The sequence below is a fragment of the Phaenicophaeus curvirostris genome, chromosome 3 (genome assembly GCF_032191515.1).
Source record: "Phaenicophaeus curvirostris isolate KB17595 chromosome 3, BPBGC_Pcur_1.0, whole genome shotgun sequence".
NCBI lineage: Eukaryota > Metazoa > Chordata > Aves > Cuculiformes > Cuculidae > Phaenicophaeus > Phaenicophaeus curvirostris.
The window spans coordinates 42,379,384-42,399,792 of record NC_091394.1 but is presented as its reverse complement, the minus strand read 5'-3'; the positions used below and the strand labels follow the sequence as shown (position 1 = coordinate 42,399,792).

General features: G+C 36.3%; 1 protein-coding gene across 2 annotated transcripts in view; it reads right to left on the bottom strand.

The window, feature by feature from the left end:
- Positions 1–20,409, bottom strand: part of ATP9B (ATPase phospholipid transporting 9B (putative)) — a 156,460-nt gene that overhangs the window by 55,026 nt on the left and 81,025 nt on the right. For both annotated transcript variants that reach the window (XM_069853751.1, XM_069853752.1), the window contains exon 11: positions 18,948–19,024. In XM_069853751.1, coding sequence (XP_069709852.1) covers positions 18,948–19,024 — 77 coding nt within the window. The remainder of the gene's footprint in view (positions 1–18,947; positions 19,025–20,409) is intronic.

Sequence of the window (20,409 nt, the reverse complement as noted above, 5' to 3'; positions counted from 1 at the left end):
ACTCACGGCATTTCATCATTTATTAAAAAAATTTTTTTATAGACTAGTATAAAAAGTTAGCTGCATGTAACTCAACCCTTAAGACTTTCTTTAATAATATTAAACTTTTCTTATACTCCGTAGGAATAATAGATTACTAATCTGTGTTTAAAGAGGCAGCGTTATATGTTTACCGTAATCTTTGACACTAAACATATGCAGCAGCTCTGGAATCTTTTAATGCTGCTTCTTTGTTAAGTCTCCTAATTCTAAGGTCATTCCTATGATTCAAATTCTTGACTGCTCAACAATCCAGGTAACACATTAAGGTAATATAATGATGAATCAAAACAAGTAAAGCAAGCGAATTCAAGTTTAGGAAGCATCTTTTCTTAATTCACTGTACTCATACATAAACAAACATAAACTCCACCAAATCTTGCATAGAGTATGTTAGACTTTTAAATCAATATCTTACTTGTTCATTTAAGCAGTAGATTCAAAGGTAGAAAAAGCAAATAAAACACTGAAATAAAAAAGTGACCATTTAGTGAAAAGTCATCTCTGTCCTTTCTTTTCCTTAGATCCATTTTCAAATATCCCAACCACCTGTTTAGCTGCAAGAGCAAAAATGATAAAACCTTGAAAACATTTTCTGAAGCACTAAAAACCTATTACAAGTTTAATTCATTTTAGAATTAGAGTAATAATGGTGGTGGGGAGTGTGGAGGGATTCTACTTGACTTAGTAAAACTGAATTAAATTTAGTTATTCAGTGCACTCCAGTGGAGTTACATAAAGCAATAACCAGAAAACAGTCCATTCGATTCCAGTAACGTTTTCTGCATTTCCTTTGGCAAAGAAAAGTCTGCATCCTTCATAGCAGCTTTAATGCAACCCATTACCACTTCTACCAGACTGAAATGTTTGGCATTATATTAATATTGTAGATTTATGGAATGGAATAATGTCTATTCTACACTGATTTCAAGAAACTTCCAAAGATATTCAACATTTGTTGTATTCCAAAGCAACAAATTACAACTACTTATCTGTTTCTTACAGCAAAACCAGCTCACATCCAACAGATGGGCACTTAAAACAGTAGAAATGTTTTTAAACTCAGGACAAAATGCATGGTTTATCATCCAAAGGAAGAAGAGTAAGCTGCAAGTAGAAAATATTTTGAATGTTTTGGTACCTATTCAAACCCAGAAGTTTAAATGCTCTTAAAAGCAAAGTAAGTTTCTTACAAGTCTGAAATTACCCTTCTGACTTGCCTGTTTTTACTTTAACAAGCCATTCATAACTGCAGAGCATCTATGTTTGAAATAAACTTATCAATTCAGATAAAGTATCCCTTTTGCACCTAGTAACATCTGTAATGCTAAATGAAATGAAAACTCAAACACTTCTTTCTTTCTCCATTTCCTTTATTCACTCTATGTTATATTGTTGCCTCTTCCAGACTCAAAATCACCCCTGGACACTCAAAGTGAAAGCTGAAAGTCCTCTCCAGGTTTTTAGAGGTGCTCAGCCCTCTCTAGTTCAGCCTATATCCATAACATTTAAACAGTGGACTCAGCTGCTTGAAGTAAGGCACTCATTTTGACAAATATTGTCCACAGATTTTGTAGACTTCTTAATTGTGTCTTCTTTTTCAATTGTGTCCTGATTTTTCATGTCAATGATTTACTATATCTGTGGTAAAACACTGTTCAAAAGATCAAAGTTTCCCATTCTTATTATCCAGTTAACTATAAATCTGATTTTAACACTTTTGCAGTTTGCCTAACACTCCCAATCTCTCTTAACATTCTTCATTCTGATGTCTTTTTCTAGAATCAGTCTTTGCATATAACAATGAAGACAAACAATTGATATTTGCCTCTAACTTATTTCAGTATTTTGTTCTAATTTGACTGAAGGCTAAAAAGGAGACTTGTGACAGGTTAAGAAATGCCATGCACAGTTTGGTCAGCAGAGGGTGCTCAAGATTGGTGCCAGCTACTGTTTTCAAAGGCTGTCCATCAGTAACGCAGTACCAAGCACAGCACTATTTTCACAGAATCACAAGAGTAGGAAGGGACTTCTAGAGACCACCTAGTCCACCCCCCCCCCCCCCCCCCACCTTCTAAAGGAGGTTCACCTACAGCAGGTTGCACAGTATCACATTGAGGCAGATTTTGGATATCTCCTGAGAAGGAGACTCCACAACCTCCCTGAGCAGCCTGTCCCAGTGCTCCGTCACCCTCACAGTAAGGAAGCTTTTCCTCCTGTTCAGGTGGGACTTCCTGTGTTCCAGTTGGTACCTGTTGCCCCTTGTCCTGTCAGTGGGCACAACTGGAAAGGGTCTGGTCCCATCCTGATGACATCCGCACTTTAGATATTTGCAAGCATTGATAAGGTTCCCTCTCACTCTTCTCTTCTCCAGGCTAAACAGGTTGAGCTCAGTCTCTCCTCATAAGAGATGCTTCAGTCCCCTAATCATCTTTGTGGCTCTCCGCTGGACTCTCTCCAGTAGTTCCTTGCCTTTCTTGAACCAGGGAGCCCAGAACTGGACACAGGACTCCAGATGTGGCCTCACTAGGACAGAGTAAGAGGAAGAGAATAGCCTCCCTCAACCTGTCGGCCACACTCTTAATGCACCCCAGGATGCGACTGTCCTTCTTGACCATGAAGGCACATTGCTTGCTTATGGTTAACTTCTTGTCAACCAGGACTCCCAGGTCCTTCTCAGCTAGTCAACCATTCACCTGTACTGGTGCAGGGGGTTGTGCATCGCAAGTTGCAGAACCTTACACTTGCCTTTTTTGAACTTCACTAAGTTCCTCACTGCCCAGCTTTCCAGCCTGTCCAGGTCTTACTGAATGGTAGCACAGCCTTCCTCTGTATCAGCCACTCCTCCCAGTTTTGTGTCACCAGCAAAGTTACGGAGGGTATGCTCTCTTCCCTCATCCAGGTAATTGATGAATATGTTGAACAAGACTGGGCCCAGTACTGATCCCTAGGGAACACCACTGGCCACAGGCTTCCAACCAGACTCTGCACCACCGATCACAACCCTCTGAGCTATGCCATCCAGGCAGTCCTCTCATCTAACCCACACTTCCTAAGCCTATCTACAAGGATGTTGCGGGAGAGTCAAAAGCTTTGCTAAAGTTGAGGTAGACAACATCCAACATTCTCCCTTCATCCACCCTGCCAGTTATGCCATCATAGAAGGCTATCAGATTGGTCAAGCATGACTTCCTTTTGGTGAACCCATGCTGACCACTCCTGATAACCTTCTTCCTCAGGTCACAGGGAGACCTGTATTTCTGCATAATCTTCCTTGGCTGACAGCATTTACCTCATTTAGTTTGAAATGCTCAGAGACAATTACTCAAAGGGCTTTGACAATTCAGGTTGTGAACTGGAACTATTACATTTCCTTCTCAGCAAAAAGTTACACTTCATATACCTTTATCCAGTTACAGACTTGCAGCTTAGGGTGCCGGTAGTCACATGCCGTGCGACTATATGGACTCTGATTTTGCTACGTATTTGTCACACACAAGAATGATAAAAACATGCACACAGGATATTAAGGGACCGAAAAGGTGAATGGGTTCTTAAACTCTGGCATCCATATAAGGATCGCTCCTTATTAGTAACATACCTACTTCCTATTAGAAGCTATCAGGTGAAAACGTTTTCTCAAGACCACCCATCAATTTAATTATGTCAATAATTTAAGCTAACTAGTCATATTGGAAACTTCAACAATCAAAAGCATTCCAAACACCTTAAGACAATTTTTTTTTTCAATTTAAACAATCTATGGCACAAGATTTCACGCAGAAGACATTCAGATTTTCTAAGCACTCACAATCTTCCTTACATCTGATCAAAATTCATAAGGCATGAATTCTGTGGGGAAAAGGATCAAGATTTAAAGAGATCTGATTTTACACTGGAATGCTATCTTCAAATTTATATTTAATCTGTAACTTTTAAAAATGCTTTCTATGTCTTCTTTAAGCTTGATCACCACTAGCTTCAGATCAAGTTTCTTTTAGCATTCTGTCATGTAATCCGTTCTTTTAATGGTCAGAATACAGAAAAAGCAGCTTTACACACTACACACTATTATTAAAATACAGTCAATGGAGATGGGTTTTTTTCAAATCTTAAACACGGCTTACTTTCTCACAGATTAAAATAATCAGCTTTGCAAAGTATCTGCAAAACTGGCACAGGGAGGACCAGTCCCAAAGTTTTTGTTGTGTAGAATTTGTATATAAATAATATTTTAAAATAACATATATGTAAAAAAGTAAGTGAAATAACTCGGTAATAGGTACTACTTTCTTCAAGAAAAGCAATTATAATAGGGATCTAACAAACTGACATACATACAGCTGGCTGGTCTAAACTTTTTCATACAGAAAGCTGAAGACATTTATTTTTGTCATTACAGGGACAGAGTTCATGTTCTATACATATGTTATACCATATGCGTAATAAGATTTCATAAATATTTGAGAACCTTCTCTTTTTAAAAGACATCTTTGAAATTAAGCAAACACTTGAAAATATGGATCTAAAGAAATCCAATATTTGCTTACTCCACACTAAAAATAAGGTGTTAGTAACTGTGCTCCTCATAGACTACCTAGACTAAACTACTACCAGAGATAATTACAGTTTTTAGAGTTTATCTCACAAAAGGGCTAGGGGAAGAGAAGTCAGACCTAAGATTATCAAAACACATATAGCAATTTTGCCATTAAGAGCTCAATTAAATAAATGAAGCCAAGAACTCACAAAGTTTAAGCTTATTTTAAGTTTACAGTTTTGTTTTATCCTAAATCAATAGTAAGCTTAAAGGCAGTTAAAAGGGTTTTTTTTCCCCCATCATATTTCAGGTAAAACTTCAGAAACGCACTTGAAAAATCCTTTCCACATACATTTAATACATTGCATTTAATTATATCTTGCTATTTTACAAGAAAATGGGGAAAAAAAATCCTTCATCAGGTGACAGTGGCAGACATTAAGTTGGTGCTTATGCTGTAAAAATACAGCAAAATCAGACCTGTAATCTTTCTTCACGGAAGTGTAATTCAAGTAACATGATATATACAATACAGAGCTGATTAAAGTGACTGAGGCAACGTTCTGAAGATTGATTCACCAATAATGCAAGTCTATAAATGAAAACTGAAGGAAGAATTAAAACAATCTCCTTTGGCAGTATGCAACGATTCTTTCATGGGGGAGCACATCTGGAATCTTCCTCCACTGTTTATACCTCAACTCCATCATCCAGCTTTTATTGGCAGAGGTCTGGATGCAAACACAACCACCTAGGTTTTGTTCCGCAGGACATCAGGTTAAAAAAAATAAACAAACACATCACAAAGTATCTCAGAATGTCTCTCAAAGCATTTCTATCTGAATGCTATTCAGAAGAAATCTGAATACATCACTATATATAATAATATTGAAGAATCTAGGAAAAAAAAACATGAACAGGGAATTTGTAAGTTAGCAGAATCCAAGCCAAGAAAAAGACAGAACATTTTGACTACATCTACATTTGTTTCTGTCCCTAGCTACTCCCAAGTATAAAATCTTGTTTGGATGCAAGCTGTGAAGAAATGCTTGAAAAATGTTGGAGAAGCTTTCTTGAAGCCTGAGTGGAAATACCCAGTATGCATTCATGCTTACACCTATTTAAGACACAGGAAAAAAACACTCTTCTCAATGAAGACTTCTAGATCAGATTTCATGTGCAACTTTGCAACACTATTATGTAAAAATATTAGTCGTCAGACTCAACTACTTATTAAAAAAATTATATTAATTTCTAGCTCAATTTTAATACACTCATGCATTTACAGAAAAAAATGGCCTTCTGGAATAAAAATCTAAATTTTCAGAAGAGGAATATCAAAAAAAGGATGATTAAGATGGGTCTTAGTTTTCCTCTCTAAACAGTTACATATTATTCAGAATTTATATTATTTCTATTTTGTGCCTCCTGTCCTAAACACAAAATATGTTTAGAGAGAATTCAGTAGAAGATGTTGCATTGAAATGATTCTTATTGGGATCATGCAAGCAAGTAAGGTTCTGGAATAATATTGCCCACAATCTCCTTCACAGAGATGAGAATTCACTGCTTTTCTGTTCAAATATCTGAAAGAGTTGTAAAACAAATACATTTACATACTACATATTTTGATGTTTGTACTTAATCACTAATTTGTTGGGGTTTTTTCACATAAAGCTTAATATTTCTAAAATTCTACTTTCCTAAGTTTTGAGAGCTGAAATTCAGCACCAAGATTGAGTGATCAAGCAGTGTGCACACACATGCATGGTGTGGTATTTTTTTTAAGCAAAAATCTCATCTGCAAAAAAAAGAACTTTATTATACTGCATTTTTTAAGTTTTTGACATCATTAAATTTATCAGCTGAAATAACCTTTTTACTATTAAGTCAGCAAAAAAATCTTACCACAAAAGTGATCCCCTGCTTATAGTGTTTATTTTCTTGAAGACATTTTATGAACCATTTCATACTTAATGGTTTGTAAGCAATCCCAACAGTTGGGAATTGTGTGAAAAGTTGCCCAGATTGACAGATAAAATGAAACGGTCTGTATTAATTTCCAAATAAAGAAATGCATGGAGTGGTATTTCACTATGATTATACTCCAAAGTGCCAATTAGAATGCATCAGAAACTAGAGCAAGTTGACACTCTACAATAAAGCAAATAATTTCCAGTTGGAGGGGCAGAAAATGTTAATATGCAATGTTCAAGACTACAAGAATCTTTGTAAAAGGAAGTAGCTAATAAGGTTTAATGATGCATGTCAGGAAGCCACAGTATGTAGGGAAACACAGCTGGCTTCATTTTATAAACTGTTTGATATACACATCTTTCTAGTTCACGATTATCAGCTGTGCAAATGCCACAGGGGACAGTTTAGCCTTCAGATTACAATATTCTTCTTGTTCTCTAAATTACAAGTAAAATACATTAATATAATATGGTGCTGTGGGCTAGTGCCCTGACTAAAGCTTATCAGCGTACAAAAAGGACTGAAGAACTTCTTCTGTATGATTCAGTTGGAACAATCTTACCTGCATAAACAGGCTGAAGAATACTGAAATAATAAATATATTCATAATACAAATCTATACACATTTTTGCATGTCAGACTAAACCCTGAAAGTCATTAAAATAAACATGAAATTTCATTTATATAAATCATCCCATTTCATGATGCATGCCTTTCTTTTATTATTAAATTAATATTAATAAAGAAATCATGGGTATTATTGATAGACTGCAGTTATACAAAGCTGTATGCTTCCTGCTTCACTGCAATCCAAGTTGCTAAGAGTCACTGCAATATGCAGGTGACAGCAATTAGCAGCAGATGACAGAAGCACTTAGAATTTGTACCAGATGGCAGCTAAGGGTCATTGGAAGCTAGCAAACCTTCCAAAAGGAAACTGTTGTGTAGTACAACTATAAAACTCCTAAGTACTTAGACATAAACTAATCAGGTTCTTAATAAAACCTGAAAGGTCAAAACAGAATATAAAATATTATGCAAGGCATTAAAAGATTGCCTCTTGTTTACAGGATTAATTGTATTTAAAAATAAAACAGTATATACAGAGTGAATCTGTCCTCACAATGGGGTGAGCCATTACAAAACTAGAAAGAATACCAGCTAATGTGTTTGGTAAACAATTCAAACCTGTGTCCCAGAGGAAGGGCTAGATAAACACACTTTTTCTTCATTGCAAGAGTAAGAAGCTGACTGAATCCACACTTTGATGCAAAAGGCAAAAGGAGGCCAATGGAAGATGCATATGTGGAATAAAACACTTCAATGGGTATTCTTGCACACACCTGCCTTGTGCTCTCAAGAGTACTGTTTCATAGCCCAAGCACAATTAGGTGCATCTCATTCACAAAAACTAATTCCCCCTCAACCACCCCCCTGAATCTGTACATGCATAGATTTGATTCATTTTAACTGTAAACCCAGAGAGAGGTCTCCTTACATGGAGAGCCCAGCACTAGGTACTGCATAAACTACCTCAACAAGTCAAGGACAAAGCCAAGTTGATTTGAACATAAAGGAAAAAGTAATGATACAGTAATAGCTTAAATAACAGCCCAGAAATGAGAGTAAGAGGTGGCCATACAGCCAGAGAACCTTTGGGTAAACGTGACAGCGTGGAATTTCAAAGGTGCATTTAGAGAAGGTCAATGAAATGACTACTTAGTTGCTTATGCTAAATCTTTTCCCATGCATAAAACTTAAGAAATCAATCATGCATTCACAAGTTGGAGCCAACAACTTGATAGCAGAGCAGATGACAGATACATGAGTTGCACTGAAAGAAGCTTTAAAGGAGGGTGACAGTACTGGATAGGCTGGGGAGAAAGCAGCACACTGAGGTATACAGACAGAGCTGAAGAGCAGAATCAGAATCATGATCTTCATTGTTGCGCAATGGCTGCAAATTAACCAAGACAGTATATTTCAAGGTGAACAAACTGTGACAGATGAAGAATATTCTTTGATAATGTCAGCTTATCAAAGAATTACACTTTCTTCCTCACAACAGTCCTGCGTGGTCAGAGGAAAACAAGGATGTGTAAGATCTGTGTGAAGATGAAAGAAAGAAAAGAGGTAGGTAGAACTACTGGAACTACTAGAGAGACCAGAGCAATAGGATGGAGAAGCAGAACAAACCAAAGGGGAAGGTAGTCAGAAGAAAGAGATATGCAATACAAAGCAGAGGACTGGTGCTGGCAGAATCATATTGAGAAAGAGACCATACGAATAGCAGGCAACTAAAACACAGCAAAATAAAATTTTTCAACAGCTCCTTCAAAAATAGGGAAATAAACAACTACCCAACCACTTGGGTAGGAAGGAAAAAAAAAATCCCTCAAACCCTGAGGGCATCAGTAAGAATCTTATTTTCAGTTGAGTCACAAATCATCTATTTTTGCTTTTATAAAAGAAAATATTTGAGTGGATTCCTTGCGGACTACGAGATTAAGAAAACATTCCACAAAGTCTCCAAATCATAAAAGAAATGAAACTGAATGCTGTCTTGTATAAACAGTGTTTAGGGATACATTCCGAAAGATAGAACGGGAAGAGAATTAGCTTTAAGAACATGAAGACAAATCCACTCTTTGCAAACTAATCCACAATCTAAACTACATTATTTTTATGCAGTACAAGCTGGAATGCTGATTTTAATGCTAAATCTGTCCACAGGCTTGCACTCTGAACTGAGGTGAAAGAGAAGGACAAAGATCATATTTGTTAAGAATATGACAAGCTTGTTACTTTAAGGGTGCAAACAAAACTAAGCAAATTATCTAAGTTATGATCACTATGTTCAGCCTATATCAAAACAAACACTATGCCCTGATATGATTCTATGATAAGGATAAACCTTTCCCTCTTAGATAGTCATCACTGTAGACTAAGATTTCAAGTCATGTGAACCAGGATGGCTACTGAGACATTCATTACTTAGTAAAATACTTCAGACTTCTGCTGCATAAATTAAGAAGTCTTGTAAATAAGAAAACATGGAAGATCTGGTTTTTTGGTACTTGTTCTACATAAAGACATAAAGGCTAGCCAGCTAAACAATGCTTGTAAAACATTCAAATAAAAAACTTGAACAAAAAATGAGTGTCTATTTCAAAAATGCCCTCAGGGTCTCTGAAAGATCCTAGTTTCTGACATTTAAGGCATTGTTCCTTCATTAAAATGAAAAAATATAATTAATATACTTGGAACAGACCCACAACACCACCTAATCTCTCTATTCCTTCCTCATATAAATCTTTTCCATATTGGAAAAAACTGAGCAAATTCAGGAAAAAAAATGAAAATAATTGTACAAATCATGGAAAATGATGCAAAAGAAAAGTTATATAGGCTTTGCTAATAATCACTAGAGTTATTAAACAAATATATTAGGCACATCTGACTTTCTACACAGTCGCAGTCCCAAGCTCATAGAGCGGTAAGTTTCAGGAACGTGCGCATGCATCTTTACTAAGGGAAGAATATAGAACAACTCCACAATTAAGTTAAAGGTGTCTGATTGCCAATAAAACACACGCAGTAAGAAAAAAAAACCACACATGAAAATCAGTGCCAACTCTGGTACAGTACTCTTATTTACAAGCAGCCAATACGTGGAATGTAACCCTGATATATGAAAACACATAATTGTTCATTTCCACATTGTTAGTATTTTGGTTACCACTGCTTTGGCTTGCATGCTGCTAGCCCAGCTTTACAGGCAGAACATTAGGAAGGTGGTACAGTTCTAAGCCATCAGATGAGGCTGGAAGTGTCATCTGAGAGGCTGCGTCCTTTGCCACTGCCCTCTCCACCTCCCAGCAGCTGCATTTGCCACTGGCATGATTAACGCTGAACAGCAACAACACTGTAAGAAGCAATGCAAGTGAAAAAAGCAAACTCCTGCAACTGATGAGCAGCAGCAGAGGCAGCAGCTGAGAGGAAACAGCCTAAGCATCAGTGACCACCTGTTTTACAAGCTCACTGGGATACCCTGCACAAGCCAACTACACAAAGCAGCTCCCTTTTCCATTATATACTGTCGAACGATAAATTTCAAATGGTTTCCATATTTTACCAAAACTAATTTGTCTTAGCATAGTTTGCTAAGCATAAAATACACTTAATTTCTGGTGAATAAGCAACAACTTGTTGCTATTCCATAATTTTATCTATTTAAGAGTTGCTGAGACTGTTTAGTGAGATTAACCTATGTTAAGGACTACTGCAGTCACAGTGTACGCCACCACTGATCCCTCCTCAAATGCTGTTGAGAAATAACAGCTGCTCAGCTGCTGAGCCAAATATTAACATATTTACTTTTAAAACACACTAAAAGAGAACAAAATCCAAGTGACTTTTAATGGGAGGATCCAAGCTGGGAAGTGACAAATCTTGGAACATTATCAAGTTAAATTCTTGGTGAAAACCAGAAAAATTTGGGACTCAGAGTCAGATGTGGCTGATGGCTAGTCAGTCTCATTCTGGAACGTAGAAATTGTTATCTTCCTGTATTCTTGTAATAGGGAATGAATTTAATATTGTAGGAATTTTACAGCTATGAATAAATGCTTGGGCTTAGTGAAATCAATGGCATAGTTTGCCACTAACTCTAAAATATACAGAAAACCCCAGAAATTTACCAGAGTACAGTGAGAATTCTCTCTCACTACCAAGGAGCTTTCTTCTTCCTTGTTTTGTATACCATTATACAACAATTATTTTGTTTACAACTAAATTGTATATTGATGCACCTACTGTGCCTTGCAGTAGGACTGTAAGCAGAAAACACTTTAAAGTAAAAATGTTGATTCAACATCTATGCCTAATATAATATATAATACAATACGATACATTAGGTTCAGTACTTGAGCAGCAGATCAGCTGGCTAACTCAGACGCCGCACAGCAATGCAGTGCACCATGCTAAATCAGATAGAGCCAGAAAAGATCTATCACATGATTTGGTATACTACTTGCATATTATGCTTAATTGTTGTTTTCAGAACAAATCAGAAGTTAGAGCACAGTGCATTCTGCGACTTTAACTTGTGAATTGGTAGCAGGCCACATCATGGAACAACTTATTCTCTAGCCAAGGGATAGAACAGCGAAGTAGATAAGCAAGAGATGATCTAATATTTTCCAGATGCCAAAGAAAATACATTAGGATCAGACTTGCTCTAAGGCTACAGACATAATGTGCATGCAAACGCAACAGCAGCAGGATTCAAGATATAACAGTGTAATGAAACACTAAGTTGCATGAGAAATAAAGTCCAATACCGTAAACTGACCACTTTCAGTTATTGGTTTTTGTTGTTGTTTGTGGGTTGTCTTTTTTTCCCCAGCTTTGATGCCTTGTACCCCAGTTTCCCATTTGTGCTATTACTATTTTATTAGTTTTGGAGAGAAGACTGTAAAAGCAAAGTATAAAAAAAACCCCATACAGTGCTACTTGAGACGCACTGGTAATATGGGAAAAATGCCCGACCACGACTCTGAAAAGAAACTATTCCAACAGTTGTAGAGCATGCTGTAAATAAAATATAGGAGTGTACAAAAAAATGCTGGTACAACGTACTAATTTCCATTAAGTGAATTCTGTCCACATTTGCACTCAAGTAAGTCAATCAAGCTTTCAGTCTTACTATAGTGGTATAAATCTAGTATTCTTTGAGCTTTCTATATGTGAAACAAAGCTGAAACCCTCAGTTCCTTTATATGGAACTATACTTTTTTTCATACATCATCTGAGGACTAAGATCCCCACTTCACACTTGGACCTTTTCAGTTTCTGGTATTGATAGTAGGTAGGTGTTCTTCCTGAGAGCAAAGGACATATATTTTGGTTTTGGTTGCCAAACACCGCAGAAGGCTTCCAAGCATCAACGCTCCTATGTTTTAATACCAGTTTTGAAAGAATAAAGGTGGCTCCTCTGCTATTCAGTCCTTTCTTTCCAAACTTTTCAGGAAAGACATCTTTTGTCCTCCTCTTTACCTAACATTGCTCCATCTATCTCTCTAACACACTCTAGTCTTTGGGAGGGGGCACCTCTCTTTCCATCTTTTGCTACTTTCCTTCCTTTGCCCAGAGACACAAGGACAGAAAAGCACCGCTACACTACATGCCTTTCCTTGTAGCCTGATCCCAACAATTTTCCCATTCACCAAGAGAGGGATTCTCATACTTCAGGGGAAGCTGGTAGTTAAGCACTTTCTTGAAAAGAAGATCTAGATAAAGGGCAACAAATTAAACTTAGTACCCGCACATGGCAGTTTTCTCAATTTTATCCCATACAAAGAGGAGCTATTAAGGGGATTTAGCACAGCAGACCATACTCCAATAGAAAGTACTACATGAACACTTCTGTTGCTATAAATCCTTGAAATTTGTCACGAAGAGCCACGTAACTGTTTTCAAGGTTCTTCTGTCTTAGACCCTACAGGCCACAGAAAGCCATTCTTCTCAAATATGACTATGAACATTAAATTATCAATTTAATAAGAAAAATATGCAAGTGAAGTTACTGGGCCCCTGCATAACAGTGTACCAGCAGGATAAAGCCAACACATTTCTCAAGCCCTTCCAAAGTTCTCTAGGTAACAGCAAATTCTTGTTTCTCATATGTGACAGGGGATTTCATGGGGCATCTTCCCTCAATCTATACCAACACACAAGATTGATGATGTAATTCTATTTCTGTTATGGAGAAGATCTGTGGCATAGGAGGGAAAAGCTACTAATGTTAACACAGGTACTCTTGAAGAGAAATGCAAGTCAGACTTGGGAATGTCACTCTTTGAGATGGAGCAGATAAGGATGGCTTACTAAAGCAGCTACAACATGCTGGACAACCAAATTTAAGGATGTTCAAAAAGCGTATCAAGGCAGAAGCATGTATTTTGAGTACTGAAAATGCTAGGCTGAACAGGTAAATTGGTAAAGTGGTATCAATTACTGGGAATCTGCTTAAGCCACTCTGTTTCACTTCAAATAAACAAGTGGATGGGGAGTGTCCCTTTTTGGGAAATATTTTTCAAAAAGTATTCTCATAAAATGGCAGAAAGAGAAGAAGCATAAAGAAGCCTTTTAAGTGTGGAGAAGTAAATTTGGTCACAAAAAACTAGGCAGAGAAATTTTGTGGTAAGATAGGAAGAGAAGTGTGAAGTGGTTTTGCCTCAGTTTACCAGAACAGAAATATTTTTTTATTACTTCAAGTCTCACCAATGAGGCCATTTTCAAATAACCAAGGGCAACACACACACAGAAGAAAAACAATACCAGTTCTTAGACTTTCATTTGTTTTAAAAAAAACAAAGAACACTTACAAAATCATCAAAGCAACAACCACAAGACATATAGTATTTAGCTTTCAGGCTAGTTAAGAATTAGGGAAAAAACAGTATTACTATTTTGATGAACAGCAAATGGTTACTATGAAGTCTTACTTCTGATGTTAAAACATAACAGCAGACATAAAATCTATAATATGAGGCAAAAAAAGTGTTTCGAACACTCCTTGTAAGGATTAGCAACATAAAAACTATTTTTGTACTGATCTGAAGCACATGAGACAGCTACATGCCGTAGCAACTTTACAGAAACTACTGATTTCTCAGGAGTTCTATTTAAAATAGCTTTGACTCGTTTTGATGTATTACTGTGTGCATTCTCAGTGTGTATATATATATTACAGTACATGTAATTTTAATGTTCCAATCTTAGTACACAAAATACACACCCTTGAATTTATTTCTGTCTCTCTCCAAGTGTATCGTGGTATTTCTACTTTATACCCAAAATCTGTTGCCACTGATGGAAACAGGTCACATTTGCAGAAGGGCTCTGCTAACAATCTTGCTTTCTATGAAGACTAAAATTGCAAAAGCAATTCTAGATTTTGATAACAAATAACCATTCTGCACTTCGAAGAAGTAAAAAATCCAAACACTGAAAAATGCTAGACAAAATAAAAAAACAACCTTAGTTTTTTAATTTCCCTCCTGGTTAATTAACACCTATAAATGACCTTCAGCATTGACAAGTCCAACTTCATCCAGAAAGCCAAGGTTTAAGAACATCTATCCAAATAGGACTGATTACTGATTAGAACATTGTGATGAGCGCAATTCAATCCAGGCTTTTTTTTATTGTTTTGTTTTGTTTTTTAAAAGAACTGCATTCCTGAGTAAGCTGATGTGACTGCCAATGAGGTAAAATGTGGAGCCATTACACTGTAATAATGTTGATGTTACTATTTCTACATTTATCTAAAGCATAGAACACATATCATTTTAGACTGAAATTAAACCTTAGCAGAAATAATTTTGCTTTATAATTTTCCTTTGGAATTAAAACCATATTGAATTGATCCATTAAGAAAATTCTCTTCTTCATATCTCTGTTTTTCAGACTGTGTCTGCATCCTTAGGCAATGAAACAATTTTTATAATTGTAATAAAACAACAAAGTGTTGACTTTAAGTTAAGAAAACTGTTGCTTGAATGACTAAATACTTCCGTAAACACAATAAATCCTTCCATGTTTAACATACAGATAAACAACATGCTTGAACAGGTATATACATTTCACAATTTTTCCTATATAAGCTTGCTTGACCTTATTTCAGTTTTAGTCTTCTGCTCAGTCTTTATAGAGCAGGTCCGCATCTTCTAATTTTAATACTGGTTTAGTCAAAAAGCATCTACCCTTTACGCAGGAAAAAAAAAATTACCATTAGAAAAAGCCAGTTTATAATACAAAGTACAGTAGTGATGCTGTACTCCAGCAGGAAATAAAACTGAAGTTATCAATCTGTATTTCAATGAAGACAGGAATGCTAAACAACAATCGAACCCACATTCTTGCTTACTTCTGGGCACAGAAGTTTCAGTATGGCAACATAAATTGAGAATCAGATATTTCAGTGTTTGCTTCTCCCAGAGCCAGAAGAATCACTGAACTATATTGCCAACAAGAACAGATCAACCAAGTTTACCAAGCTGAAAATTTCTAGAATATTATTTTTATTTCTTTCCAAAGAACAGCAGAGAGAACACCTGCCATTTCAAACCAGTTCCCAATAGTATTTGGAACAATTCCTCCCTGAAGCAGAAGAGGGGGCAGACTTATTTCCTCTACAGATTGCAGCAATATCACAACTGACCAACTCAATTTCAACTTTGTTTCAGCAACAGTTAGGTGGAGATTTTTTTTATTTCAGATCTTGGGGTAGTTCAGAGAAAAGATGGCTTCAGGAAAACCTCAGAGTAGCCTTCCAGTACTGAAAGAAGGGCTGCAGGAAAGATGGGGAGGGGCTCTTTATCAGAGACTGCAGGGACAGGACAAGGGCTAATGGTTTTAAGCTGAAAGAGTGTAGATTTAGATTAGATCTTAGGAAGAAATGTTATTCTCTGAGGGTGCTGAGGCACTGGAACAGGTTGGCCAGAGAAGCTGTGGATGCCCCATCCCTGGAGGTGTTCAAGGCCAGGCTGGATGAGGCCTTAAGCAACCTGATCCAGTGGGAGGTGTCCCTGCCGTGGCAGGGGGTTGGAAGTAGATGGAACTTTAAGGTCCCTTCCAACCCAAACCATTCTATGATTCTTTGAGTTTATTATTCTAATCTCAAAGTCTCCCTTTGTCCTCTTTTTGGCTCCTAATGCTACAAACCCTACCCAACATGTAATCATTACTGTCAAATTTGAAAAAACACAGGAAGATTCCCCCAGCCAAACATACAGAGGAGGAATGAACTGACTACTGCTTGTCTACCTGCTACAAGGCTAATTAGCAAAGAACATCACCTACAGGCAGTGTCTTACCTTACAGAAGTATGGAAACAAATCTCACCCGTGGTAGAAAAAACACAGACAGCTAAGGTGCTCATTCCACAGAAAGGTAGAATTAAAAAATGTCAACAGCTATTTTATACAATGAAGTACTGCATTTTATCACTTACTTATCTATGATAGCCTTAAATCTTTCTGTTTTCAGATGCAGAGTTGGTGCAGTTAATGCAGAAAACTGGCTCTAGAGAAAGGCTTTACGTGCTCAGTTTCAGATTAATTTCTATGTTTTTGAAATATTCTGTACAGCAATCACCAAGGCAGAGATATTTAGAGCAGGTAATTTTACATATACTCTGTGAAGCCTCATTATTCACATTTCAGTAGATTCCTATCAGGTGACTATAGTACAAAGAACTAAGCTCCTCCAAAGAACAAATAAATATCCAATTGGAATACTGAATATCTTAATATCTTAATAGGTCAACAACTCCTTGAAAGGCCTTTGGACAACTAATAAGTAGAGTTTAGTTACAGAAGCATCATCTGTTTCATCAGTGGCAGACAAAATGCCATTTTAAAGCATAATTAAACTAGACAAGATTATTTCAGTTGGAAGGGACCTACAACAATCACAGAATCACTAGGTTGGAAAGACCTCCAGGATCATCGAGTCCAACAATGATTAAGTCCAACTGCCTGACCAATTCAGCGCTGACCAAAATTAAAACATGTTATTATAAAGGTGTTGTTCAAATGGTTCTTAAGCACTAACAGGCACAGGGTATCATGAACCTCTCTAGGAAGCCTGTTGCAGAGACTGAGCACCCTCTCATAAAGAAATGCTTCCTCATGTCCATTCTAAACCTCCCTGAATAGTTTCTATGCTAATTATTTTAGATGGCGTTCAATTCACTGACAGTGCAATATACGCCAAATAATTTTAGGATTTGGCTCAGTTAGTTTGTGTATGTGCATGTGTAAACAGAGTATTTGGCATCTTAGGGTGTCATGAAAATAAGTTTATTTAGGTTCCCCATGTAGATGAAATTACACATTTACATCAGCAGCTGTAACAAAGCATTACGCGAGCAAAGGTGTATTGTCGTAACAGTGAAAACCATTCCTGCCACAAACCATTTTCCTGCTACTTAATCTTTTGCTGATGAATATTTGGAGCAACTAAATGAATACGAATGGAAATTTTGAAAACATCAGGAAAATTTTAATCACAGATCCTTTTATCCTTTATTACAGTTTTGTGTGAAATACTCATGCAAAAAAATGTTAAAAAACATTTACCAAAAACCCAATACACCTCTAGAATATGTTGAATGGGGTTAAGCATGTTACATTTATGTCTATTCCCTTATCAATTTAATACATGAAATAATTTCATTTTAAACACCTGTGAGAACTATTTATTAGTCAGAAGTTGTTCTGCATTCTTCGAGAAAGATCCTGTTACTAAAGGGCTCAACTTTGTATCAGACGGAATAAAAAATAATTATGTACCATAAATATCCTGGTTCCATATTAATCTATTATTTTAAAATCTATGTTACAAAAATTAAAGTAAAACTTTAAAATAATTAAAAAAAATAATTAATTACATTAATCCATGTAATGGTACATATCCCTTATCTCTGTCAATGAGACATTTAAAAGCATCTCTTTATTAGAAACACAAATCAATACACTCGGGGGACAGCAATAAACTGCTTCAAGCAATTGGTATTATTGTTTCATTCTTGATGTTCCTACTCAGAGCAACTTATTATGAATGGCATGAAAACAGCAACCTGTCTTAATTCTTTCTAACTCTCTTGTAAGAAATTTTTCCTTTCTTAATATAGTTAGGTATCTTCTTACTACTTCTTATCTTCTTACAGGTCTTAGTTGTAAGATACCACCCAAAACAGATGTTTCATTTCTCTCTAACCTCCTTTACTCACATTAGAAACATCATTGATGAAATTAAGAGGTATTTACTTTGTTTTGAACTGAAATAATCTTCTACAAAGGGAACCTTTCAAACTTACGGTATCTTTTCAACAGACAAGTCTCTTGACAATGTTTGCATTGCTTAGGAAAATCCCTGAAAGAGCATTCTGGGTATAGAGTGGATCCTCAGTTATCTTGCTCTACTTCCTCTGGGAGCCCAATAACATTTTAGTAGTCTGTTATAAACGCTCCTTAAAACTACCATATAGCTTTGGCCAAATAGTTCACAGTAAAATAATCTGAGAGAAGTGTGAAATAATATTTAGCTGTGACATAGATGCACAGAAGTCTGAAGATGCCCATTTACAGTTTGAAGACAAGTGTTTCCATAAGTATGTGTAACACTCCTAGCTGAAGGAAGAATAATTTTACTTCCAAAATGAGACGGAGAGGCAGAATTCACTTCTCATATCAAAGTTCAAGTCAGCCCAACATACATAAAATATATCAGAGTAAAAGCTTGTATATTTTTGGTGTTAGGTTCATCTATTTTCAAGTTTTATGAAAACAGAAGTAGGAAATGCCAAGTAAGGCTAGTTTACCTTATTTTTTGGATTGGATGTGTTCATTACACTTCGAGTTTCCTTGCCTGTGTAAATGACAACCCCAATTACAGTTCCTGAAAAACAATCAAAAAGTGAAACAGAGGTGTGAAGTAGTTAAGAGAAAATTTGTCTGAATTAAAACTTGCAGTAATTTACAGTCCCTCAAATAAATCAACTGTACTAAAAAAGCCCAAGCACTTATACAATGTACATAATATTGTGAATGTTGGTTTTCAAAACGGATTATGAAGGATCCTTGTAACTTCTTTAATTAACATTCATAAAAGAGACAACATGCTTTCCTTCTTTTTAATGGAAGCTATACCTTCAATGTAACTGGTTAAAGACTTTGTATTTAAACTTAAAATTGTCTCCAACTGTCTCAGAAGTTAACACCCAGCATAAATGACTGCCCTTAACAAGGGCTACAAAAATAATATAATGGTGCTGAATGCACTGTACACAAATTGCCTGCTAGCTCTGTTATCTATAATGATGTGAAATCTAGTTCACTCAATTATTTTTATAGAATTCTATACAAAAATATTCTTCTGCCCATTAACTCATAAAAATGCTTCAGTGAATTTTTACTGGATGGTATAAGAAAACTTGGCTTCAGCATCACTAAATAAATTTTTACAATAAATAAAAAATTAAGTTCATAATAATATGCCATCATTACACTTCCTAGCACAAAATTAAACCCTTATCTCTATTACTTTTTCACCTGAAATGGCTTTATGATGATAGAACCAATAATGTGAAATATTTGTTGTCTTTATGCTATAAAGAAATAACTAACATAACTTGGCAGAAACACCCTGCTCAGACAACTTTAAAAACCGTAGAAGTTTTACATATTTGTCTGACATTAAGTAACTTAATTTGTCTTTGGCAATCAAGACCCCATGCAAGACCTGCTATTAACACTCCTGCAGCGTAACGGGTTGTAAAAAATTGAAGCAGCACACAAAAAAAGATAACAGTTAAAGACACTGGCATTAAAAGGAAGTTTCTTTTACTCAAAAATGAGAATGCAAGCGAAAATTTGGGATCTACATATAAAACATCAGTAATTACACAATGCAACTTCTGGACAACTAAAAACTAGTTTTTCTGTTATTTTCTTCTCCATGCAAAAGCTTTTCCTTAGGGCTTCCCTTGACATAACATTTTCCCCAAAGCTAGTTTGCCTCCGATGACAGTTGCACATGAAAATCTGCACATTAGTATACACATAACTTACCCCCAACACACCCCAAAATTCCTCCTCACTTTTCTACAAGAACAGTCATCAACCACTAATTTCTGAACTCTTTCTACTGGTCTCCAACCAACGACCAGAACCCTCTAGGGCACTATATTTTGAAGTCATCCTCTGAGCTGACCTCTGTCCAATGGTCAAACACACTGAATGATGTTCTGTAGGGAATCCCTGCCTGCATTCCCCAACGATCAC